The sequence below is a fragment of the Tinamus guttatus genome, unplaced genomic scaffold (assembly GCF_059628265.1).
Source record: "Tinamus guttatus ecotype Peru unplaced genomic scaffold, ASM5962826v1 Tinamus_guttatus_pri_ptg000036l, whole genome shotgun sequence".
Classification (NCBI taxonomy): Eukaryota; Metazoa; Chordata; class Aves; order Tinamiformes; family Tinamidae; genus Tinamus; species Tinamus guttatus.
This window is the reverse complement of record NW_028288570.1, coordinates 1,202,342-1,229,424: the sequence shown is the minus strand read 5'-3', so window position 1 is coordinate 1,229,424 and position 27,083 is coordinate 1,202,342. Positions and strand designations below refer to the sequence as shown.

The window sequence follows — 27,083 nt, the reverse complement described above, 5'->3', positions numbered from 1 at the left end:
AAGGCCACATCCTGACTTTATAAAACAATGCAGACGCGAAACATGCAGGGGTAACTAAATTTCTGGGCAAGATAACAGCTTATCAGCAGCAACATGTTTTCTTTCTTCATGTCTTCAAGTAACTTTTGACACGGGTTCAGGAAATTTCATAGATGCTCTCCCAGAAGTTCCCCATGGTTAATTTCCCAACTTTCTTAGCATTTGGTATTTCCTCAGTATTGAAAAAAGAAAAATAGAATTTTCATATAGTTAAGGTTTTGGGTAAGGGCTTGCTTGTTTGTAAAGAAAAAAAAAAGTGCAAGAAAAACTTCATTCTAAAAGGGAAGATTCTACCATTGTCTCCTATTAATGAGCTTGACTCTTCTTAAAAAAAAAAAAAAAAAAAAAAGCCACCTCTTACCCTGGCCCTTCTTCGAAGATCCCTAGGATCTGAAACACGTAAGAGATTGATGCCTCAGCCTTTCTTAAGTGTCAGTTATCACTATTTGTCCTGTGTGTGGTAACATTTTCTAATAAGGAGACTTTAATTGTCAAATCAGAGAGCTAAACCCACAGAAATACCATCAAGGACAAACGCTTTCTTTTGGGAAAGGTATCAGCTGTGTCTAACACAGCCTGTACAAATGTGTTAAACGAGACATCTTTTAACACAGTAATTCCAGAAACTCTAGCAATCATTGCAAAAGAATCATAATGAACATACAAAACTATCCTCCAACACACATTTTATATAACAAAATGCTACATTTTGTCTAGTTTTCGGAGTCCTGTAGATGTGGAAAACTTACCCTATGAAATGCAATAAATACATACAGTAAGAACCAGAACTAAACAGTTCCCACATACGTACAGCAAGTAACATTTCTAGTGACTGAAGAGCAGTTAAATTAGGCATAGTCTAAATTACAGCAGTCTGAAAGATAATCAAAATAGCTGCACAGTATTATGTTTTTTAGTTAGTTGCATGCATTTTTACAGAACTATACATAGAGCCAGCTGGGTGCATGATATTAAAAAAAAAAAAAAAAAAAGGATGTATCTCATTAGAAAGAAAACAGCCCAGGCATTTGCAAGGGGCTCAAGGGCAGACCCTGGCATTTAAATACCCGACTTTCTAATTGTCACCAGCTCTTCAATTGGCTTCTTTCTGGATGAAATTTGGAGGATCTTGTTTGGTTGGGAGATGGAAGCTGCTGTAGTCTTGGTTTTTGGCTATTTCAAGGCAGGTGGTGTGACACGGGGTGGCATTAATCCCAGTTTAGTATTCTAAAGTTAAGTATCTAATCTGAGCTAAAACAGTTTGCACAGTCTCCAGAGGCAATCCAGAAAATGATTCACTCTACTTTTCTTAACCATCTACCATAGGACCAAGTGAATAATTCGGGATTGCTCTGTTGTTGGAAGGAGCTGGGCACATCCAACAGCCTAAACTAGATGCCTAACTTCTAGAGAGCTAACACGCAGCGTGATGCATTTTGCTTACTGCTCTGCAGCACTACTGGATATCATCTATCCAGAAAAGCTGGCATGAGAGCCCCAAGGCAAGAGGCAGGCAGTAAGCACAAGGCTTTCCCCTCTTTCTGTTTGAAACTGTGCTTCTATGCACAAGGGCCAGGCTCCTGTGAAAACCTCTTCTTCCATTTAAGACTTCTCTTTAATGTGAATAGGCATGTGCACAAAAGTCCCATACATTTTTACAGGTTTTTAGAGAGCTATTTAGTCAGACAGGATAACAAATACAAGCAAGTACATTATCGAATTGAAGCATTCAAGAGTTGGGAAGATGCCTGAAGTCGTAACATTTGAATAGTGATTTTTAAAATGAGCAAAATACAATGCTGTATCTACCCATGTGAGGTCCCATGCCAACTGTATAGAGCGTAAAGTCGTCTGCATTCAGCTTAAGAGCACGAGCTCTTCAGAGCAAGCCTTCCTTTTTTTTTTTTTTAAGTAAGTTTTTTAACATCTGTTGTCAAAGCACATCATCTACAAGATGTGCTTAAGAAAAAGACAATATAAACCGCAGAATATTCTTAAAAGCAGTATGTAGGTAATGTGGCTGAGAGATGACGAGGCAGCTCCAGGAGAACTGAAGCCCTCCAGCTGATTCGATCTCACTCCTTTTGGAGCGCACGAAGCCAGGGAGCAGATCCCCACAACGGGCTGTTCCGCAGGGACACGGTGCCCGGCGGCCCCTTCCCGGCGCAGAGGGACCGGAAGGCACTTGAGGAGGCGGCCGGGAAACCACCTCGGAGAACCGGATTGCTAAAAAACACCTCTGCTATCGGAGTTAGGCCGCAAAAATAATTACTACGTGAAAGTGTTGAGATTCACACAGATGGATATATGTAAAAACAGATGCATATATATGCATTAGAACTTACATATGTATAACGATACATATACATGCATCCATATGCATGCATATAAAACAGAACTAAAAAGACAGTGATCTAATTTCTGCTTCTTTACAAGAAATGTCTAAATATGTTTTTTGTTGTTGTTGTTGTTTTTCAGTCATGGAAATATCAGGAATGTCAAGCCTGGAGTAAAGACTTTGCCAGAGGTCTAAAGCCACAGGTAAAAGCTTCTTATCTGATGACTGAAGACTCAACTAAGGAACTACAGACAAAGCTGTCTCTTCCCCAGATATTTTTCAGCTATTTGAAATAATGACATTAGCAATAGCTAAGTCTTAAATAGAGCAAAAAAATCAGGTTCCAGTTAATCCTAAAATGTAACAACCTTTCAGGTTAAAATACAAAATTCCCGAAAACAGGATTTCAAACAGAAGGTACAAAGTGAGAAACAAGGTGTCAACCTAAACCTCCTTTGTACTAGTGAAACAGAAACACAGAATTACATCCTTTACAGACATAACTGTAAATATACTCTTAAAAAAAAAAAGAAAAAGAAAAAAACAGTTCACTAATGCTGTAGAGGTAAACTATTTGCCTACTTTACCAGTTTGAAGGCACATTGGCTATCACTTCATCCACATCCCATACTACCTGGTGTGAAAAAGACAAGAGACATCTTCCAGGAAAAAAAAAAAAGATAAAAATACAGATGCACCCTGAGAAGTGAAATTTTACAACAACAAAACACATTTAAAGTACTGGTATTTGTAAACTCTCATTGTCTGAACCTGTGTTCTTCTATAATTAGGACAATAATGTCTAATCCTCAATTACTATGAATAACATGACTTGCAGATAAAATAATATTAAAAATTAAGTTCCCAGAAACATAAACCAACCCAAACCTGACTGAAAGGAATGAAGTCTCACACAGAATCAAACCAAAGCTGTCAGTGAGGAAGAAAGAAAAAAATCTAAATTTAAATTTACATTTAGATTTTTAAAATAAATTTTATTTTTTTTTTCTAGGAATCTCCAAGTTTCTGAGGGAAAAAAAATTGAATAGTATAACCTAGCTAGGAATCCCACAGTGCCATGTGTGTGGAGAGAAGGGGGAGCAAGGGGAAGGCATGTACATGCCCTTCTTTGGATCCAAAATTCTCAAAAGATTATGTAAATTAAAAAAAATCAGAAAAAGAGGTCTTTTTAATAAAAAATCAGATGTGTTCTGTAGCTGTCCCATGACAGTCTATAAAGTATTGGCACCAGCACACGCAGCTCAGAGTGTTCATGCACGAGTCTCAGAGACTGCCAGATCTCCGCGATTCGCAGCTCCCCTTTACCAGTGGGCAGTTATTTGCTGCATAAGCTGACGTACTCTTTGCCAGTCTTCCTCAAGGTGATAAGGTGCTTCTGTCAGACAAAACACTTTGCCTGCTCTTCCAGTGGGTAATCGGGAATATGTGGGGCTCCGGTATCTCCGCCTTTATGGCGATTTCAAAATGACAGGCCATGTGTTTCATGGTCCACGTTCACCAATAACGGCTAAAAATGTACACTTACAAAGTCAAGCCGTAAACAGCAACATACTTTCACAGCAGTAATCAAAAGCAAAAACAAATAAAGCCGACTTCTTCTGAGGAATTGCAAGAGGAAGAGGAAGAAAGCTCTGGAATTCATCCATCAACACAGCCTTCCTTCTCCAAAAGCTCAACAGTGTTAAGGAGAGAGAGAGCCCAAGAATACCTGGAGCTATCACCTCTCTTGGAAAGTACATAAAACAAGTACCTTTAATAAGTTATCAAAACATATTGCCCTTGTTTCACAAACACTATTTTCATTGCTATTTTTCTGAACAAAAACGTTTTCTTTTACACTTGGCAGCATATTTGATTCCCATAAAAGGGAGAGTTGCTAATGCATTATCCTAAGTACTGTTTTTTATGGTACTTTGCACAATAAGCAGATGGATCACACATTAACACAGTCTTGACCACAGCAGAAATTTGCAAAGAAAATGGTTTTGGAGTTTTCTACAAATTATCAGTTATGACACTGACTGCCTGGCTCAAACTTTCTATCGAATACCAAGCAGCAGCTGGTAATTCTCTCTCTCGTTTCTGCTATAAGTTCAGGTGGAAGGTTCCTGCATTTATCTGTTGGGTTGCTTAGGCTGGACTGTAAATTATCACTACATCTATTGCAGGTGGAGGAAGGGAGAAAAACATATTAGATGTAAGCCATAGCCAACAAAATGAAAAAGAAAAAAAAAAGGTCTTTTCACTCCATTCTTATACTAGCTTACATTGTTTTGGGGTTTTTTTTGTTGTTGTTGTTGTTGTTTTTTCAAAGAGTTAATTAGAGAACAGTAGTAAGATCTTACACTGCAGGCAAAATTAAAATGCTACAGTGTATAAATGTATTTGTGTATGTATGTGTATATTTGTGCGTGTGCACAGGCACACATAAATAAATAAATGGAAGCAATCAACTTTTTTTTTTACTGCTAAATATTTAACTTTTGATTTTATCTGGATAGTTTGTCTAGAATACCCAAAGGGGCATGTAAGAATACATTTTTAGTTCTCCTCTCATTAAAGTCACACATATGGCTACTATTTAAAAACATGCAATGCCACCAATTAACACGGAGTGAAACAATTAGTAAGTACAATATCAACTCTTTAGGAAATGCATAATATATTTAAATATATTTTTACCCATTTTGTGCAGATAATTAATACTTTCCACTATCTCACAGGGGATTTATGTTCTTCTTTAAAAAAAAGTCAGCACAAATTCACAGGAAACAACTCTGTCAAACGAATTCCTTTGCAGCATATGTAGTGAGTCACTGGGTGAAACTCTTCTTTATGAACACATTAGGAAAGTTGGCATTCAGTTCTAGGACAACTCTATTATCAATCTGTGAACAGAAGGACACGTCGAGTAAAGAAAGATCTTTACAAGACTCCAGCAATTTTCTTAAAGATGCAGGGCTTACCATCCTCGTGCCTGTTCAAAAAGAGAGAGAGAGAAAATAACTTTTAAAGTTGATGAAAATAGCCTCCGTTTTCTTCCCCCCCACCAAAGTTGCTAATATTGCATAAAAAAAAAAGTATACATATGCTAGCATAACCTGTATTTTCTTTCAATCATTTCAGTTAGATCTCAAACTAAAAGCTTTTCTCAGGACCTTGCCTTTACAGAGCCTGCTGGGTTTCCCTAACCCAGCTGCTTAACTAATCCCCCTCGGTTTCCACGTGGGAGAAGCAGCTTCATAACTTCGAGGGGAGGGTCGAGCTGCAGCAGCGGAGCCCGAGCACGGGGAGCCGCAGGGCTCCTCCGGGACGAGGGGCTCCTCCGGGACAGGGGGCTCCTCCGGGACGGGGGGCTCCTCCGGGACGAGGGGCTCCTCTCTCGCGGCGCTGCCTGCGCGCCGAGGGAGCCCTCCTGCTGCAGCCGAGCGGAGGCCGGGCCGGCGCTGCCGCACGCGCAGCAGGAGCTGGCAGAGGCCCTGCTGCACGAACTGCACGGGGGCACTTCGTGCTGTTTGCTAAGTCCACTGAAACGGTGACCCAGCTCCTGAGTCTTGCCAGAGGGAGTTACTTCGAGCAGGGCGGTCAGTCAGAAAGCAGAATCACCACAGGCAGACCCTTCAGTTTATGCATCTTAGTCTTGAATTGGATCTCGCTCCCAGAGCCACCTAGGCCCGTGCTTTGCCTTTGGCCAGGCCCGACAGCACATGCAGAAAGAGCAGAGAAACAGGGTGTTCATGAAGGGCTCCCCTCACGTCCTCTCAGCTGCCAGAAATGATCCCTCCAGGGCATTTCCTAAGTGACACTCCACGAATGCCTGTGACCTTTCTGAACATGTTCATATTTGTGGCACCTTCACATGCGTGCCACATTTTAATCTTATGATGTGTTTGAAAACGAATAAATAAAAGTCTTAGATTCACCCATTAATTTGACTGCCCTTTAATTCTGATTTCATAAAGGAGAAGCAAGAGATCATTCCCAATTCACTTTCCTCACACCAATTAAGAGTTTGCAGCCACCTCTTGTCCCTTTTCCAAACTCTTCTCTCTCTCTGATAATCCTTGTCGCCCGGTCTCTGCACTTTCTAATTTAATACTTTGGAAAGGGGATAACCAGAACTATACTGGACACAAATGCAGTTGTGTCACCTCTTTCTTAAGACATCCTAACAGTTTATTTGCACTGCTGAGCAATACGCTATGTTTTCAAAAAAAAAACCCAAAACGTTCTGCAACATCTCCAGGATGCAAAATAACAGCTACTATAAAGCCATTCCCCTCACATCCCTAATGTCATTTTTGCCCCACGTGATGACTTTGCTTTTATCAAGACAAGAGGCCGTCTGCTGCGTTTTATCGCTGGGCTACTCAGTGTTGCAGCAGCACTTTGCAGTTCTTTGGCGTTGAGATCTTCAGCCTTAGATCTCTCCATCCTCTGCACCTGCCCTCAGCAGCACCCTCTGTTACGCCGCTACTCATTCCTTTGCCCGGATTACACACAAACACATCACACTGCACCCACCCCCGGGCAAATCCCTGGTGAACACACTAGTAAACTGGCTTCACTGTGAAAACAGACAACATATCCTTACCCCTTGTTCTCTGGCTTTGAAACACTCATTATAACCCAGGAGAAGAGAGCCAAGTTCTTTCAAAAGCAGCTTTTCCAGGAGACCCTGGTAAAAGCTTTCGAAAATCTAATCCTATACGGATTGTTTTTGCCATCTTCATCAATTACTCCAAGGAATTTTAAAAGACTTGAGAGGCAAAATTATCTTCACAGGGATGGAGCTCTCCTTCCAAATACCACACTCTTTACATACACCAGTTTATTCTTTCTTATGGTTGCAGGCAGCTTGCACGAGACAATTTTGTTTCACAGCTTCTAGGATAATCCCTGTGCTCCTTACAAAAGCCTGTGTCACATTTGCCACCCTTCATTCCTCCCGTGCCGAGGCTCCTTCAAGTGACGACTCACACACCAGAGGTAAGACTTCAGCAGCCTCGTATCTGAGTTTGTTTAGCCTCCTGCATGAATACCATTTAGTCCTAACAATTTTTTATTGTTCCATGTATTGATTTGTTCAAAAGCTTCCTATATTGGCATTCCAGTTTAGGACAGCTTTGCAGGCTAATCTGGAAGGAATGGCTTAGACATGGCAGCCCATCTGATCCCCCTGCAAGGAACCCTCACAGCTGGGCAGCAGTTCCCCTGCAGTGGCCTCCTCATAACCAAGGGCTCCTTCACACTTCGACCACCTACCAGACTCAGCAGCTCTTCTACAAACCTCTTGCATCTAACACCTGAAATACAGTTTTAGCATTTACCATTTGCCTGTGGTTTCTTAATATTTTATTCTGCCTCGCTGCAATTTTGTTTCACTTCCAAAGATCATTCTGCTATTTTCCACCTTTAAATAGGAGTCACTTCCAGAAGGATGTCTCTATTTTTCATAGTTTCCTGTGCTCATCTATTGAAGCAAAGTGGTTTCTAGGGGTGGTTGTCTTCATCTCTTCTGTAGTGGGTTCTTGGATTAGTTGCTCTGAGGTATCATTTAGATCACCTAAAAGCATTTCTTTCTTACCATATTCCCCAAATTTAGCTCATCTCTGTGGAGATAATCAAGGCCCGGCGTTATTATTGGGTTTTTTAAGACTATCTTAGCATTGAACATTCACTGTTGCCACAACACTGTTGCCAGCCGATACGATAGTGCCTGGCACACACAGTGCCTGTACGATGCACTCGAGTGATTCCCTTTGGCTCACTCCGGTTTTACTGCAGTGCTGCAATCCCACCAGCACGATCCGCTCCGGCATTCCCGCTGGAAGGCTGAGCATGCAGCACGCCAGACCTTGGCACTGCGGCTGCATCAGGGCCCTCCTTCAAGCCAGCCGCCGTCACCCCGCACAGCTTTACATCCAAGAGCCAGCGCGTCTCTAATCCTGGATGCTCCGCAGCAGACTGTGTGTGTGGGATGGCCTTCACTTCTTCCTGCCTGAACTTTGACAGTTCTCCCACCCTTTCATCTAAGACTAAGGTTTTTAACGAATTTTTCACCAAGTGAGACATGCCATCCTAAATTACGTGCTTTTTGTACCTGGTATTTTTTTCCCTCCTCAGACTTAAAATCGTATGTTGATAAAGAACTTTTCCTAAGTTAAAAAGAGCAGCAATCTGTTTAGGGTTTGGTTACTCAAACCACTGAATAGCAATCACCCTCCACAGACTTACCTTTATTTATGCAGTGTTCAGTTAGTGATACATATATATATATATATGTATATATTTCTTAAAAGCACATACAAAGTATGGTAGAAGAGTAAATAATATAGCATTTGTTCCTTTGTCTTTGAAAGGCATCCTTTTACATACAAAACATTTGCCTACACTGCGGAAGGGTTTGGACTTTATCTACTCTATTTTTTTTCAGCTTGGACTAATTACTCCCTTCTCAGCATACTAGTGCAATAAAATCTGCCTTTTTTGTTGTTCAATTTGCTCCGTAGAAAAATACGGGTACTGACTTCAAAAGGGCACTTCTGAGCAGTGATTTACTGGAACAATTTTGTTTATTAGCTGTAAATTATTTCCTTTGCATGCAACCCTACATGCAACCAGCTCTAGAACTGTCAGGCAGACCTGCGCATGATTGTCCTCAAAATACCACCTCCAAATTATTCCTACAGCCCCAATTCCTAGGGCAAAGGATATTGCTGCGTACCAAATACAACTTAATAAGAATATTCAAGTAAAAAGATGCACCTCTGGTAATTTCATGTAAACACACACTCAAAATAAATTTTCCTCAGAGCATGTATCTACGAAAACTCCCAACATCTGTACAGAAAGAACCCACACATGGAACCAACCTGAAATAATGAAGACCACGACATAACAACACTAGTCCCCCAAAGTCCTTTGCTTTTCCTTTCTTCCCCTAGATCTGCCAGACTAGCCTTTTAATCCTATTATTTTGTTCAAACTGCACACTGCTCAAATTCTGAATTGTAATGTGTTGCAGATTGTCCTCTTCAAACTGGCTAACAGCATGTTGATGTTCTCAAGAGAAAGCTGAAGGTTCTGAAGCTGGCAAGGGGATAGTTGGGTCTTCGGCAGCTCAGGAAGGTGTGGGAGGTGTTTTTGTAAGCACTGCAGAATTAATATACTCCCGCCTGGCGGGGGTATCTGCTTTTTAACTACTCTGTGTGGGACAGAGGCAGACATGACTTTTAGGGAAAGGGGTTAGGATGACTCATTCCTCATTCATTCCCAATAGCTGCTGGTAGCTTGTGCGCTTTTCCTATGGCAAACAGTAACAGCCCCTTCAGGCTCCCAACCATTTCTACCAACTGTACAGAAAAACTAGCTTTGCACCGTCAGCTCCAGTGACCAGGTTGCAAGGCAAGACATTTGGATCCTCCCTTACACTGAGGCCCAGTACACAGCAAAAAACTTCAAACTTTAGCTGTTTTGTTGAAGCAAGAGAGGTTCCCTCACATTGCACAGTTAACCTAGCAGCAAGCAGAAGCTGCCAGTTTTACTTCCTCCAAATTCCCCAGTATTTCTACACCCTTTGCAACTCAGGCATTTTATCACTCAGGAGCCAACAAGGATATGATGAGAGCACCTCTCCTGGACCCACATCAGAGAGAAGGCCCACTCTTCAAGGTTAGTCCTGCAAAACTGACAACTGACCTCAGATCTCAACGGCTTCAGTCTTTCTAGGAAAATCCATTTCACCTAGGAATACTGGTAAGCCTTGAGGAATACTGGTATGGTAAGTCCCCAGGAATACTGGTGATGAACAAATTCCTTTTGCATGCTCCCACTCCATGTGAAGAACAACTTCTTGACAGTGAAGGTGACAGAGCCCTGGAACAGGCTGCCCTGGGAGGTTGTGGAGTCTCCTTCTCTGGAGATCTTCCAAACCCACCTGGATGCCACCCTGTGCCACGTGCTCAGGGTGTCCCTGCTGGAGCAGGGGCGTTGGACTAGATGATCTCTGGAGGACCCTTCCAGCCTCAGCCATTCTGTGATTCTGTGATTCAGGTACTGTTCTTCCACAGAAGTGCCAGCAAGATGTTAACTGTATCCAAACATGAAAGGAAGTGTGTGGCAGCAAGCCCGCCGTGCTGGCAGAAAAGCAACAGCAGCAGAGCCTGTCTGTGGGCTTGACAGAGCCCTGCTATTCACTGCACGGCCTCTCTGGCACAGTCAAAGGTCAGGCCAGTTCGTAGGCAGACACAAGGCCATTGTAACAGAAATGCATGGAAGTGGGTGATCAAGAGAACATACGTGTTTTTCAAACACTTCAGTCACTCTGCCTTCTGAAAACCTGTCAGGTCTGACTAGGCAAATGTGCCCTCAAACTACCTACAAAACAGATTTCCTTAAAGATAAGCAAAGCACATTACCACCTGCACACACATACATCAAGCTTGAACAATTTGTACTAGGTGGAGTTAGTTTTCATCTGCTCATCCTTCCCAATGGTCAGAAGGTGATGTTCTTATTCACAGAGGAGGAAAACCATTCCTCATGGTAGAAGACTATGTACTAGCTGTGTTGGAATGACAATCTGAAGCCATATGGTAAAGCTTTTGTAATGAGAAATTATGATAACCTTACACACACTTGGAAAATTATTCAAGCTGAGGATTGTCAGTTCTTTGCAGTGTCTCACTCAACCTAAATGTAGTGTTTTCGTTAAAATTACTGAATGTTAGAAAGGTGCAGTACACCTTTCTTCTTTTAAAATACTCCTCTTTCAATTAAGCCAATAAAAATAACTCACAAAAGTGCAGAAACTTCCTCTGCATCAGTTTGCAGGCTACTGCTGCAATTCTACATTATTTTTAAAAGAAAAAAAAAATCTTTCATTACAGAAAGAACACAAGCAATATTGAGCTAAGCTACATTTCTCAAAGTCCCTATTTATAAGTCTAAGACATTTGTTTTTTTTAATATAAAATATTAGTAACTAGGGGGCAGCGGATTAGAATTTAAGGTCTGCTTCCTCCCAACCCATCCCTTGCTTCTCCTTGCTTTCCTCCCATTCTAGGGGAAAGTCCATTTAAGATCTTTTTCTTAATTGCTTTTTTTTCCTCTTTCATGAGACAATTCACTTCCTGTAAAAAGGACAAAGAAATTTAATACCATTACCTATCTGTATTATGCAAAAATAGGAATTTCTTACTCGCACTGTACTTTGTCACACTCCACACCAAAAGGCAACAATCAACTAAAGTAGAAACAAGGAAAAGAAATCTCATAGCAAAGGTTAGCAAAATGCATCTGAGTCAAAAAATTCTAGTGATTATAAAGATAAAATTATTAGAAAAAAATCATACTAAATTCTCAGTTTAAGCAATTAATACTACACTGTCAAATGATATGTTGAAATAAATTCATTGGATTCTAAGTCAGGAACTCACAGTAGTGAACACTATTTCCTCATCTTCTTTCTATGCTGAGACATGTTTTAAAGAAAAATTTATTCAAAAAAAAAAAGTCTGGAAGGCAGTTTTATCTCACAGACTCCCTTTTAACTATAAGGCTTTTCAGACATAGTAAGAAACATTCCAATAGTTCCAAGAAATATTCCGTACTTCTTACCCAGTATATCCAGTTGCCGTAAATGAGTACAGTTTGCAGCAAGTTCTTCGATGTCTGTGTCACACACAGACCTGTTGGCTGTAAGAAAGAGTTTCTGCAAGTTTGGGAGTTTACGTGCAAGGTTGGTGAAACAGCCTGTACTGCTCTGTAACGTAGGGCACCAGCCAAGATCAAGTTCCTCCAAAAGCTGGCAGCCTGAGGCCAGTTCTGCTATTCCATTTTCAGTTATGTTTTTACATCTCCACAAATCCAGGCTGCGAAGCTTTTTGCATTTTGCTCCCATCATGCTTGCTATAAGATCATAGTCTTCAATCTGCAAGGAAAACAAACACTTTGTTACGTATATCATCTTTTCTGAGACACATATAAGTGTTATAGGAACAAGCCTGCTAACACACCTACAGATCTGTCTGAAGCATTTGTCGTTTCCAAACAGCTGAAAATTTTGCCTTACAGATTACAACAAGGTCTGCTTTTATAAAAGACAAAAGCAAAATACATTTTCTATCAACACTGAACTCAGATGCTTTCAAATTCATTTAATAAGAGGACGAGTGGAAATAGAAGGGAAAAAGCTTCTTTTTTATTTTTTCTTTTTCTCCTCCAAAACACCATTTTTTTCTGAACAGTTACTTTTCTTTCAAAATATGATTGTTTTATGGCAATAGGCACTGCAACCACAAGCATATGCGCTTTAGAGGTGGCACATGTTTCTGTTCTAGGTCGACCCATTGCTACATCTCCTTTCACAAGCATTGCTACTTAACTTTGGGCAAGCCGAGGGGGCTGAACCAACGTGCCATTTAAATAGGCAGTGGGGAACGAAATGCACCATCAAAAAAAAAAAAAAAACACAGGAAGACTAGGACTGTTAGAAAGATGAAGTCACATTGCTCCCGTCCTCTGCCCCTGAGGAGAGATAGGGAGGGCTGGGCCACTTCTGCTTTGTCATTTCCTCCACTTTTAGGAAATTCAGTAAGCCCCCCTGGTTAGTTAGGGCCAGTGTGTCTATCACTAGAGGCAGGAGCAAACAAGAACCCTACCACACACATCTCTGGCAACGCAGGCGATGCAGCGCGGGAACCGTGAGCCCTTACTTCTCTGCTCTCCTTGTTTAAATCCACACGTGCCCTCAGGAAGTTTATGACTGAAACGACTCTTGCAGAAAACATCTCTCATTTTTATTGCTGTAGGATCACACTCAAATGGTGGCCTGCTAGGAATGATGATTTGGCTTGAATAAAAATAAGTCCTGATGAGCAGTTTTAGAAAGAAAAGTCAACAGATGCATAAAGACATCCTCAGATTTTAGGAAGAGACTGGAGATCAAGAACAAAGGAAAACCTACAAGCTAAATTTTAACCCTGCTAAATTAGTAGGAAACTAAGCCACGTCTACACAAAATCAGTGTACTTTCTGATGCAGTATCAGTCTAAGAGTTAACAGGCCTTTGGGTAACCTAGCTCCAGACTGAGCTCTAAAGCAAGTGTGTGTCTACACACCCCAACACACACACACACACACACACACACACAGAGTGGTCTAGGTACTCACCATGACGCAGCTACCCAGACTGAGGTGCTGAAGCTCTGAACAGAAATTCAGGATACTGAGCAGTGCTGTTTGCTGCCATAGGGGAACACGTCAGAAGGAAATATGGAAAGAAAAACAAGGAAGAGGCCAATTAGACATTAAAGTTGGCACCACTTTTCCTGAAATACAGCTCAGAATCCAGCTACAGACACGAAAAATGCTACTTAATGAATCCCTAAGTGCTCTAACCACTGATTGCCTCAGAGTCACAGGAATCATTAGTCCTTTACGCAACTCACTTGGAACGCTGCTTTTCAGTGTCACGAAGGCAGCTACACACCCACGATCTGTGGGTTCACCTCCCTAGCAAAGCTGCAAGAAAAAGCATGACAACAAGCCCGGCCGCACCAAAGCCCCGCAGGGCTGGTGGCACCAGGAGAGGCGCGGATGGCCCCGCTCAGCTGCAGCCCAACGGCAGTGTCAACAGAGCCGCGCGGCGCCAGGCCTCGGCCGGCGACCCCGGTGGCGACGGAGCCTGCGCGGTGACGGGGCGCTGACAAGCGCCGACCGCCCGTCACCACCGGCTTGCAGGGGGAAACTCGCACAGGGTGGTCCTGACAGCCGTGGTTTTGCCATTTAACGCGGCCATTCCTTTCGGAAAGGGCGGCACATTACCGAGTGAGTCTGGAATTATACTGGAACATCAAACGCACCATATAAAACATTAAGTATATGGCTACTCCGTTCTATTTTCATATGACAAGGGAAATTTCACTTAAAAAAAAAAAAGTGTTTCTAAGACTTAGAAGGGACCTGCTGCCTTCCCTGTAGCCATATTTTGTTTATATTTTGAAATATACTTGGTACAAAAGGAAGAACTTAACCATCTGGGATTCAAATTACAAATAACTGTGTATTATCCTCAATACATCTACTACTTAGGATTTCAAAATCTGTATGAACCTGGAAACTGGAGTTCCACAAAACATTAACAATAAGATCTGTGGATGTCTACAAGATATACAACAGCTTCTCTCAGGAAACAAACAAAAGCTATATACCAGGGATAAAGTAATCTACTGCTAATAAGTGGAAGCCCTAGAGGAACATTAGTCAGCAATATTTGTGTGCATGTGTAATTCATGAAAATTTAGTCCTTTGTTTACTTGTTTTTGGAAAGTTTACAGCAAACACTTCTCCTTCATTTCCTCAGCTCGTTACAGCCTAGTGAAATCCAGCAGGAGCGCGGCCGTTTGCTGCGGCAGCGAGAAGCCCCTCCGGCTCCCTCACGCCGAGGCGCTCGTGGAGACACAACCGGGACATGGCGCGGAGCACCCGGGGGCTCTTTTCTTTAGGCATCTAATACACATATCTCCAGAGAGCAATCAGAAATAACCAGCACGTAAACTTATATGAAAGCCCAGTTTCCAACTTTGCTTTCTGACATTTGATTTCCCAAAGGCAGCCTAAAAGTAGAGGATGTGAATAAGACTTCCTCATGTGTATCTTTACACAGGTCTTAAAAGGCCACAGCTTGCTTGCTTTGCTCCATTTATGTTTTTACACAAAAAGCTTTAAAAAGTCATTACTAAAGAGGTAATACTAAATAGCACTTTAAATCTAGTAAATGAGTAAATATATTCACCTATACGATAAGCTTTAACTAAAGAACTTATTAAGCTAACACTTCCATTTTGAGCATTAAACCTGAATGAAACGGGACACACACTCTACTCAGTGAAAGCTTTAGAACCCATCCAAGCACCCAGGTTATAAGTAAAATGCCCCAGACCCTTTTCAACCCACCCTAAATATTAGAGCTTTAAGAAAGGGGAAAAGCAGCAGTCTCCAAAGACGGCACACAGTTCTGGATGGGATTCTGCAGGCATTCAGGCGGCTCCTCCGGGAATCACTCGGACGCACCCACCCCTCCCTGTGTCTCAGTCATGGTCTGCAGGGCAGAGCTTAAACACGGGCCTGCAGGATCACAGCAGCAGCAGCACTGCTGTATTTCGGTACACTTGCCAGGATGGATGGAGGTTAATAAACTTAAAATATATACATATATATATAGGATTAAGGATGACCCTGTTTTTTTAATATATAAACTTCCTTTTAATACTGAAAAATTGAAAATTGCTTTAACACAGACTGTTTTTCCACTGCTTTCTCAGAACAGAGTCTGATATAGGTGTGGGAATTCTTACATTCCTTTACCAAAAGGTTGCGAGAGCCTAAATCTTTCAGAAAGCTTCTTATCCTGTAATTATTTATTCAAACTTCTCAGTGAACCAGGTGTTGACAAAAGAGCATTTACAACTGTCTGACCAAAAACTGCTTTTTTCTTTCTTTTTTCTTTAAATTAGGGGAACTTAAGGAAAAATTTCTTAACAGTGAGGGTGACAGAGCACTGGAACAGGCTGCCCAGAGAGGTTGTGGAGTCTCCTTCTCTGGAGATCTTCCAAACCCGCTTGGATGCAGTCCTGTGCCACGTGCTCTAGGTGACCCTGCGTGTGCAGGGGGGTTGGACTAGACGACCTCTAGAGCAACCTTAAGCATTCTGTGATTCTATGGTTGCTTGTTTGCTATGTATACTATCACAGAGTTCCTTTTCTCCAGATTACCACGCAGTTGTCCAAAATAAATCTGAATGAGCCAAGATTTAATTTCTTTTTATTTTTCCATCAAAAATTTAGGCTAGACTAGAAAAAAATCCTTTATTTCCTTCACCTCCTCAAAATAGCATTAAAGGCAAGAATAACCAAAATTACACTTTTTCCACACATTTCCAAATGATGACCTCATCTCTAGCCCTCCCTATTCCATCCCCCCAAAACTCTGCTGTCTCTGTTTACAGTAAAGCAGTTATATAACAGTGGGCACAGGCAGATATCAGATAACACACCTATATTTGCAGGCTCACCACAACGAGAATATTGTGCTTTTTTTCCCATGATATCAAAGAATTAATGTGACTCTTCCTAAAGATCACAATTTCTTCTCTCCCCAATTCAGTGACTTATCTCTCCTCCAAAAAAAAAAAAAAAAAAAAAAAAAAGAAATGCATCTTTGGGAGTCTTGACTGTGAGCCGCGTATGAAGATTATGAGGTTGTAATATTTAATAACAGGTTCTATCACAAGATTTACCCATGTTTCTGGTTAGCATTTTCATTTTGCTCTCCAAATCTGTCTACATTAAAACATTGCTTAAAATATTTCCTTTCAGGTTAGAATTAGAGTCTTTACAGCCAATTATGCTGGATAACATACATTTATAACACCAGCTGATGTTCCACAATAAACAAAGGACTTTTAGTGAGACAAACAGGTAAAACATTAAAGGACTTTTGGAAGGACTTGAAACCAAGCGTGTAAATCAGCACCTCACACGGCCAATGTGCCATCTCTTAGAAGACTGTTTGAATGGGATACAACAGACTGGGAAGGAGACCTGGACAAACACAGGCCAAGCTGTGGCCACTATCCAGCTGTGGCTGTGAGCTGTGGCTCAGCTCAATCACATCCATAGTCCCAGTGCCAAGTCCCTCAGAGCATCCCATCAGCTGAGAAATCCAAATATTCCCCCAAGATCTGTCAAGTAAACACAACTAACCCAAATTTCATCACGCTGAGCATGCACATATACTGGGAGAACCCCATGTGGGAGCAGAAAGCTGACTGCCGAGTCAATGGGGAGGTGGAGAAGAAGGAAACAAATATTTGTTTAAAGAAAACAAACAAACAAACAAACAAGCTCTTGGCGAATCAAGAGAAACAGTATCATTTACTTACTGTTCACACAGATTATTTACTGAGGCCAAGTAATCTGAACCAAAGTGTACTTGGAAGTTTTTAGAGGACAACCTAACTGCTGGACTCAAGACTCAGCTTTCTGGATTGACAGATGAGCAATTGCCAGTTTATGCCCAACTTCACACCAGCAGTTCAAGTCTCCTCTCCAGAAAGCTCTGGTTTACTTAACTAGAGCCATAGCCTGCTATTCACCAACGATGCTTTTCTGAGAAGGGCAATGGTAGTGATTCAATGAGTAGTTAAAACAGTTTTCCCAATAAAAATCCATGTGTCAGAGGGAATACAGACAAAGGCTTAAAAATACATGCCAGCTGGACACAGACAGATCATACATCCAGTGTGAAGGATGAGTCAGGCAGGATTATAAACTAGGATAAACTGCAACAGGGTTCAAAAACAAAACAAACAAAAAAAACCCAACATCCATGACGTGGGATCTCTGGGTATTTCAACAGTGTACATGAAGTCTCTGCATCCATGCTCCTACCCTGAATTCTTACAGGAAAAATTGCCATGCTAATTCAGCTGCTTCATCTACAAGATTGAGCAGCTGACAGAAATCTTCTTATGTGAGCATTCTTGCTGCCTCTTCCGGACAGTTACGTTTCCATCAATGCCGCCATCCTCAAAGTCAATCAAATTAATCAAAGGCGACAGATAGAAAAATGGCATAATGAAGATGGTTAGCACAGCAAAATATTAAGTGACTAGCAACAGCATCGACGTATGGCTAGCAGTGAGGGCCAGCAGAGCACCGCTGTCCACAGGCCTGGCCTCAGCACACGGAGCGCAGGCCTTCCCGGAGCCCCTTCATATCCCTCGGGATGCGCTCGCTCGCTCGCCCGACGGCGGCCGCTGTTTTCCTGCCATGCCCCACGTCTCACCCTGCGAGCCTCTTATATGTAGGGGGGATTCTGTGGTCTAGTGATGAGGGTCTGGAGAAGAAAAGGCTGTCCTCAGAAATACAGAGCTTCAGAGGTTTGCTTTTTGATGTTTTCAAGTTCAGTGGTTTTGGGGCTAAAAACTTACAAGCTGCCAAAAAAGGCAGAGGAAACCCTGTGCAAGCTCTGCTACAAGGGCGTCCCGGGGAGCCCTGCGCGAGCAGCCCAGTTCAGTGGCAGCCCACGAGTGAGGCCCAGGGCACGTCTGATACGGCCCAAGTGTGTGTGAAACGAGGGGCTCCTGCCACCTGCACCGCAATCTGACACAGGGGGGACAAAATCAGGGTTGTCACCTATGCTACAAGATTCCAAAATTCTGGCCTTTTAACTGATTACTTTTAAATTATTGTATTAGAATAGCAAGCGCCAAGTGACTTCTATAAACCTTTCATTTTGAAAGGTGCAACAGGCTAATCAATATTTAGAAGGTAGTAACAATTTACATTATGAATTCCAAGATATTGTGCCTTAGCATCTAAGTACAACCTACAATCAACCTACAAAATTCTCAAGAGGAAATTCTTCTAATAGAAAGAACAAAGTACCATGTTAATAACATAGAAACAAAAGATGCGATAATCTTTGAAAAAAGATTCAAATCTAAATCTGCTCAAGCAAGAAAATTATGTTTCTAGCCTTTTTTTCCAAGCCATACAAATTTTGATATTTAGAGTATCAAGATCATTTCAAAGTTATGCACTTGTTCATATTACAATACTCTGAAACAATGTTAAAAATCCAACAGGACAGAATTTGAGAGGTTTAGAGATTTAAGAGATAATTTTCGTACTTAGCCATATAATCTCATTAGCTTAAGTGGTTAAAGAGAAGAGTATTTGGACAGTCGTCATTTCAGTTTTCTTTTTTAGACTACTATAATTTTGTTTCCTAAGGATAAACACTTATCCTTAGTATCTTAGAACAAATCTTAGGATAGGAAACGAGCATTCAGTGACACACTAAAGGCATAACATTCTGTTCCTGTAAATTAAACTGGGATCTAAAGGGCTGTGTGGCTACTCTGCTTGTTCGCCGTCCTTTGGCTTCACCTATTTTCATTCTTCTGTGCATTGCACTTTAGCAGTGAGCTACAAGCTGCGAATGGCAGGGAATTGTATGCCAGATCAGAACTCGACGGCAGCAAAATCACTTTTTATATTAAAGCCATTCAGTTTTTTTCCATTTCACGAGGAGGAAGAGATTAGGAGAGGAGGTCACCTCCTCTTTGCCAGGTAGTTTCTTTGGCCCAAGATGCCCATGTAGCTCAACACAGAGCTGTCCACACAAGGCCTCCAGCCGTTTAGTCCACAGAATTCCTTATATAATTTTTCTTTAGCTATCATTTTCTTATTATGTAGTGCCATCAGCAGCAAGTGATCCTCCTCCAACTCAAACGGCTCTGTCAGCTCTAAGAGCCAGTTCCTTCGCAGTCCTCCAAGTGACATCAGTTACAGTCGCTGCACGGAATTCCATTACTGTACATTGGGGATTGCTTCATTTGGTCAATTTATGGCCTCCTATCTCTAAGTCTTTCTGACACCTTCATCCTTCTCCCCCACTCTTCGCTCACATTAGAGACCCAAATGCCCAAATTCAGCTCCATAAGCCCAACATGGAATCAGAGGGCATCCTCAGAGTGAGTGCAGGTCCCTGCATCCAGTGCTCACTTTATTTGCCACTGGATTGACTTCCCTCCAAGGACATGCTCTCTAATTATAGGCTTTCACTATTTTTAACTTCTTGCTTGCACCTCAGTCCTCATGATTTGAGCACAAGCCAGTGAAGTTTTGACCAAAGTGAGAAATCTCAGTCAGCTCTCAGAAGCATAAAGTACTCCATAACAAGTTATGTTTGGAAACACGGAGGAATAATTTAATGGAAATATTATTGCTTTTATTTCTCATTAAGAAGATAAGAATTGTTATGCTCATTTCCAAGAATCTCATGTCTCTTCCTGGTAACTACAGGTTTCAACATTCTCTCCTACAGCACCTGAATTTCAAATTTGCTCTTTGATGCAGGCATCAGTGACACAACTTACAAATACAACACTTGCTTTAAATGTTGCAGGGGAAAGAAAGGAAGTTCTGGGACCACTGTAATGCAAATTACAATTCAGTTCATTCTGCGTCGCAATTGTATTTGCAGTATAAACTTTAAAAACTCTTCCTTCACATATTACAAGGAGCTTAGAATAGCATATGAGATGAAATATGAAATCCTACATTAAAATTTACAATCAGCAATAAGGAGAGGAGCTTTTCTAGTTTAATTGTGGCTTTGGGGTCTTTAATTTTGGCTGCGGTATACATGTAGATCTTCATGATAAGCATTAAATCGAGATAACATTCATACCCAAGCCATAAAGACACGTATTGCCAATTGCGGTACGCAACAGTATGCATTGTTCATTGTGCTCTTTACATGTGTCAACGCCGACAAATGCTTAAATTATGCTGTGAATACACTTTCAATGAATAAACATTGCGGGGTCATGTATCAGCAAATACCAAAACCACCAGCATAAACCTCTCTCAAGCATAATAGTGGTCTCAAGCTAGAAGAAATTACATTAAATAAAAGTGTTGGGATTAGTCTCTCAAAGCATGTTGAAAATTATTTCAAGCTCATACTGAATCTTACAGCCTTTAAGAATGAAACCTTTAATAACAAACGTAAAGCACTGCACACATCAACTGCATTTAGCGAGGAAGAGCACAAGGATGCAAGACAATCTTTTTTTCTTGTTTGCCCTGGAAAAAGTTAATGAAATTCACTGCACATTCTTTACTATGACATGGAGGTCGGGATACTTTAAGGGTGTCAGAAGCCTCACTTTGTAGAATTTTGAAACTGATTTTGTGCACAATGATGAACCCTCAGTATGTCGAGAAAATATCTTTATAGAAGTCATTAAGTATACGCATTATTGTGACTTGAGATCACAATGTCTTCTACATGATGCGGCCATCTCCCAGAATATTAACATAGAGCCTTCAGTGCCAGAGGTGGGACAGAACCCCAGAATCGCCCACTTCACTGAAAACGTTTACTTAGAAATTGGAGCTTTGGTTACAGAGACGGTGGGAATATATTTTGAAACGCAAAGCTGTTAAAAGAAAAAGGCTAAAATAACAAATAACTGTTACAGGAACAGCTCAGATAATAAAACTGACAACATAGTATGCAATAAAGTTCCTGCTTCCACTAAAAGATATAATCAGTTTTCTGCAGAGTAGTTTCTCAGAATGTGCACATTAGCAGCACAACAGTCATATAACCAGAGCAGTTCAACACTTAATTTCAGGGTGAAATGCAACCTTTTTTTTTTTTTTTTTTTTTTTCCTCCCATTCACCTCCTCTTTCCCTCCTTTGCCGCCCCACCACCAAAAAAAAAGAAAATGGAAGAGTACTGCAGCCTGCAATCTGAATAAGGACACCCTCCACCTGTGCAGGTACCTTGGAGTTTGCTTTTATTTAATCAAAATAGCATTTCTTCTAATAAAAATTTAATGATGTACTTTATAAAACATAAGCCAAGAACAACAACAACTCAATCAAAACCCCAATAACAAGGACAGACAATCTCTTTCTCTGTATCTTATGCTACTTAAATAGAGGCCCAGGTTCACAACCAAGAGAAAATAAACTGCACTATTTGCTCAGAAGGGCTAACAGCACTACTCGTTCAGAGACCAATAACTGGAACAGGAAAAAAATGACCTTTTAACTTATGTCATAAGTAGCATCTGCAGAAAGAGGACTTCTTTTTTAAGTCAATTATGCCCTGAATTTCTAGTTTTTCTTCTTTTTTTTTCCTGTAGTGTTTCTTTTGTTATGCCATCGAAAAAACTCACATCCATTAAATAATTCAACTTAAGTGTTTACCTTAATAGCCCACGACAACAGATTCTTCATACTATTTACATGCATAACTAGTAGGCCCTCTGTCCTGATTGATCTAATTATGCTATGCTTTAATTTCAATGATATCTCTGTACAGTAAGATACATTAAGATTATGATTTCCTATGGACAATCCATTTTAGTCAACCTGTTATCTACTCATTCTCTCCATACTCTCTTTACATGTTGACAGTTCCCTGAAAATCTGCAACCCAAACGCTGATGCATCAAGAAGATTAACATGAGATAAACTGGTAGGACATCCTTCTCTGTCTTAAGAAATCACCGCATACTGATAACTATGATAGGGCCCCTTCCTTTTCCATCCTAGAGCATTACAGGAAAAGAAAAGCCAAACGATATATTAAACATCAGCACTGTTTGCTCCATAGAAGCTCCAAGAATGAAGCAACAACAGTGAGGGGATTTTCATAAAAATCAAGAACACTGCTATATTTCAGGCCTTTGAAAAGTTTAAATCTAAGGCCCTCTGGATGGTGATTAATTCATCTCTTACTACCTTAGTCACATCAGTTACTACCTAAGATCTCAGTCCAGATTAAGAAATGCTGAGGGACAGACAACGGATTTTGTATATAAAAATGAAGATTCCTATTCAGGGAAGTTACTGGTGAAAAAGGTATCTTTATTTTTATCAACCTGTGACTTATAACTCTAACCTTCTAACTCAAATCCTATGCTATACCCTCATCCTTACGCTTTCCTTTTCCACCTATATGCTGCAAAAGGCTGGTAAAAGGCTTCAACATAACAAGCAAATACCAAATCTGCTTAGGGAAATTTCTAGAAGTTTTTCTAACAAATTATGTTAGAACCACACCTTTGATTTATCCTTTGGTGTAAAAATAAATAAATAAATTAATTAAAAGCATGACCCTAAATCTGATTAGTAATTAAAAGTCTTTATTTTCTAGCTACAGGGAGATGCATACCTTTACACAAGGAAGACAAAAGTTTGTCTTCATAACTTAAAGGCTTCTAAAACAAAGAATATCACAGTTAACGTTACTTTGGCATGTTCAAAGTGATAACTGCCAAGTGACACGTAATCAGGGTAGTTGCTGACCACTGCACAATTTTAAATTTAGAATCTGAAGCGTTCAAAGTTAACCCAGTAGAATCAAGAAAATTACAATCAAGCAACAGTAGAAACTAATAATGTTACACAATTTACCTCTGGTACAGCGATCCCTGCCTTATGGGTTATCCCTGCCTCAGGGCCCACACCACGCCAAAGCAGGATGAAGAGGTTTATCCAGGACATTCCCCAGTCACTGAGCTCGAGGCAGAGCTGCTGCACCCAGGGCCCTGCTTCAAGGCGCTAACTGAAAGGCGCTTCAAAAGCGGGGCTCGACAAGGGGTTTTCTTTGAAGTAAAGACACAGTGGCACATATACAAGGTTTTGAGGCATAGAGAAACTGCCACAAGTAACAAGCTGTTGAGGGATGGTGGTTTTATTCCTGCACATCCTGCAGCAAGGGCCAGAAATTCAGGGTAGCTGGCCCTTTTACCCAGCTACCTTGTATCAGATGTCTCACAGACAGCTAGACCTTCCACACAAAAGTGTATAGCACTTACTGAAAAACATCTATCAAAAGCACTTTGTAACTTTGTGCCCTGTTAGGAGAGAACTGCTTATTAACAAAAAGTACACTCTAATTTCAGGTCTCAGATATTTTGAAGAAGCCACCACCTAGTGCTCCTTCTTTGCTTCTTCCATTATACTACAGTTTAACACCCCACACAATCCAGTGTCATAACCTCATTTTTCACACCAAAAACATCAGCAAACGTAATAAACATAAGCAGGCCTTGCTTAAAATCTTTATCATCTTCTTGCTTCTTGCTATCTTAATAGCTTCATATAGAGTTTTACCTGAGAAGAGCTGGTTTTAGTGTTGAACTACTACTTAACTTTGCCCAAAGGTATTGGGACTATTCAGAATGCTGGACATGGATGATATCTACTGACAGACCATGGAAGCAACTGAGAGGATGTGAGTGCCCTTTTTGTGTTTATATGAGAACTCAGGGGAGGAAAAGGCAGAGCAAACTTACACTAAGGTTTCCACCAACACACTTTTAGCCTAGAACCTGAATTGTAGACACAGGATTTGCTTATTTCGGCAAGCTGAGTGGCAGTGTTTGCAACAGCAGGACAACAGCTCGTATGAAAGCTTCCATGGGAAGCACAGCAGTAAGGCTGTAATACAAGAATAAATTAAATAGAGAAAAATAATGGGACAATTTCTGATTCAAAGAGCTGAGTAAACTAAGATAAAATATTCATAAACCGTAATAAGAAACAACAATCTTTTTGAATGTAGTATGTACAATATTTCACCTTAGATAGGGAGTATCCTGCAAAAAACAATAACCTGTATCTAGGTAGCTGAGTATTTCCGTAAAGTCATTTTCACATTGTTCTTGAAAAATGCACCAAGAAGTTTTTGTTCAAACACTGCTAATAGACAAAGACAGTAGGAATCCAGTAATCTGCAAGTTGCTCCAGAGGAAGTGCTGATAATTAACAGTAAGTTACTAAACATGCTAATTTCCCAATTATCTTGCCAAATACAGTCTGCCTGGAGTGTACTTTAAAAGAGAAAAGCTTTCACGTTTCTGATTTCACTACAGTGCTTAAAACAGTTGGTGAAAAGTCTTCAATTTTGCACCCAACTTGTAGTATTTTCTTCCTTTTTCTTTTTTTAAATACACAAACTCCTTTTGAAAAATAAAAAAGCCTGCGCTACCATCTTAGAATCTTCCAATGTAATCTACTTCTTGGATAAGAAAACAATTTTACTGAGCTTAAAAATATTTTTTGTAAAGGTTAAAAAGTTGCTCCTACCTCCACTTTCGTTCGGTAGAGAATGAGACGCTTGAGGCTGCCCACTTTGGCTATGTGGTTGAAAGCCTGAGGTGGTATCTTATCGCATGATGAAAGATTTAGTTCCTGAAGATTTGGACAGAGCTCAGTAATGACCTCCAAACATGTCTCATTGAGGAAATGACCACAAGACAACTCAAGGCGCACTAGCTCGGAGCCACAAACTTTCAAGAACCTGTAAAAAGCAAATTAAGTGAGAAATAAACCTACTTTCCAGAGATTATTCTTCAAATACTATCTCGACTTCAAGCATGTGAAATAGGAAATACCTTCAGCAATGGAAGATCTACAAAGCGCAGCTCTTATATCATCTCATTGACTAACAGAACACATGATTAGGTTAAAACAAATTGACCATAACCACTCTGAGGAAACGAACTGCGAATCAAATCTTTACAAATCTGGAAAAGACCAAATTAAATTAAGATCAGCCTTGAAAACTTCACTTTAGGTTTAGAAAGTTAAAACATTCTTCTTGCCATTCACCCTGAGCCAGCGAAGCAAAATGCAACAGAGTATGTTTGACACAACACTCTTGAAAAGGTCCCCAAGGGCACATTCGACAGCAACCTGCAACTTTCCACCACCATTCTCAACAGTCTTTGTCTCTGAAGAAAATAAAGGTGAAGTTAACTGATTTTTTTAATATAAATACTCCAGAAAAAAAGATTTTAAAAGTTTTTGGAAAAAAACACTGAATTCCTTCCACTAACAAGTCAAATCAGCACTTCCTGGCTAAGCTTGGGCAAGGTGACACTCGGCAGTTCCTAACATCTCACACCTCTACAAGTCCACAGCAACAAAAAGAAGAAAATGGGGCTCTGAGATGCGAAAGGGGAGACACGGCCCCTCAGAGCCACATACGTTCAGTTTGGTACTGCTGTCGAACCTCTTCTTCCACTGCTCCCGTGTAAACCTGCAGTCTCTGGAATCTATTTTACCTTGCAAAACCAGAGTTTACCAGACACCAAGCACCCATCTGTTGTTGTCCTACTGAATAAAGTGAATTCACTTGTAAGCCAGACTGATTTGCTTCCTTATGGGAATGCCAGAACTGAAGTGTGGAACTCATGAAAATTAATGTTGGATATCTGAACATTAGACTGTTAAAACTCATACAATATTGTCAAAGAAACACAGGAGATAAATCCTCTGGAAAGCTTAGTAGAGACATACAGACTCATTGATGATTACCAATTAGCCAATTCCTCTATTTAATGAGTGCTTTAACAATACTGGACCTCACGTTCATACAGCGTCTTTCATCAACAAATTATTATCAGGCTTGTTTGAGTGGTGATATTTTCCATAATGCGATGTCAGTTGCCATTTATTATACCTCTAGCTTTTAATTTGCTAATGGATAAATATTTTATGAACTATTCCATTACAATAATGGGAGTTAGATTAACTACCATATAATTTAACAGCACTTGGCCATTATAAATATTGGCATACATAAACACTTTTCTCATTCTAGGCCTACCAAAGGTTAATACTATCAGATCAGAGAAAAACTCAGTTAAACACCTAGACTGGAGAAGAACTCCAGGCTCACTAATCTGAGGAGTTGCTACCGTTGTAACTTTTTATTTAAATTCACTACACAAAACACACAGACAGAGCAAATGGCAACAGCAAAGAGGACTGCATTTATTCTTCATAGTTGTTCTCCTTTTTTGGAAAAGGTTATTTAGGAGACATGAAAGAGAAAGGGAAGTGGGATAAGGGACGCATAGAAGGGTGCAAGAATGAATTAAACAGGCACAAAGTAAAGAAATGGACAGAGTCAGGAAGAGAATTTTGAGGAAGCCACCAACCAGAAGAGGACAGGGTACGTCGGCCAGCAGCACAGAGGTCTCCAGTTCATCAAGATAGCTATCCACCTCTATTTGTATTTAAGAGGCTTCTCAGAAGAGATGGTCTTGCTAATTCCTTTCTATGGAGACTTCCAAAGCCA

At 40.7% G+C, this 27,083-nt stretch overlaps 1 protein-coding gene across 2 annotated transcripts in view; it reads right to left on the bottom strand.

Moving 5' to 3' along the window:
- Window positions 1-5,082: 5,082 nt before the first annotated feature.
- FBXL4 (F-box and leucine rich repeat protein 4) overlaps window positions 5,083-27,083 on the bottom strand; it is a 41,735-nt gene continuing 19,734 nt past the window's right edge. For both annotated transcript variants that reach the window (XM_010222394.2, XM_088534649.1), the window contains 4 exons: window positions 25,085-25,298; window positions 13,574-13,645; window positions 12,020-12,332; window positions 5,083-5,375 (listed from right to left, as the gene is read on the bottom strand). In XM_010222394.2, the coding sequence (XP_010220696.1) occupies window positions 5,212-5,375; window positions 12,020-12,332; window positions 13,574-13,645; window positions 25,085-25,298 (763 nt within the window). In that variant the 3' untranslated portion in view covers window positions 5,083-5,211. The remainder of the gene's footprint in view (window positions 5,376-12,019; window positions 12,333-13,573; window positions 13,646-25,084; window positions 25,299-27,083) is intronic.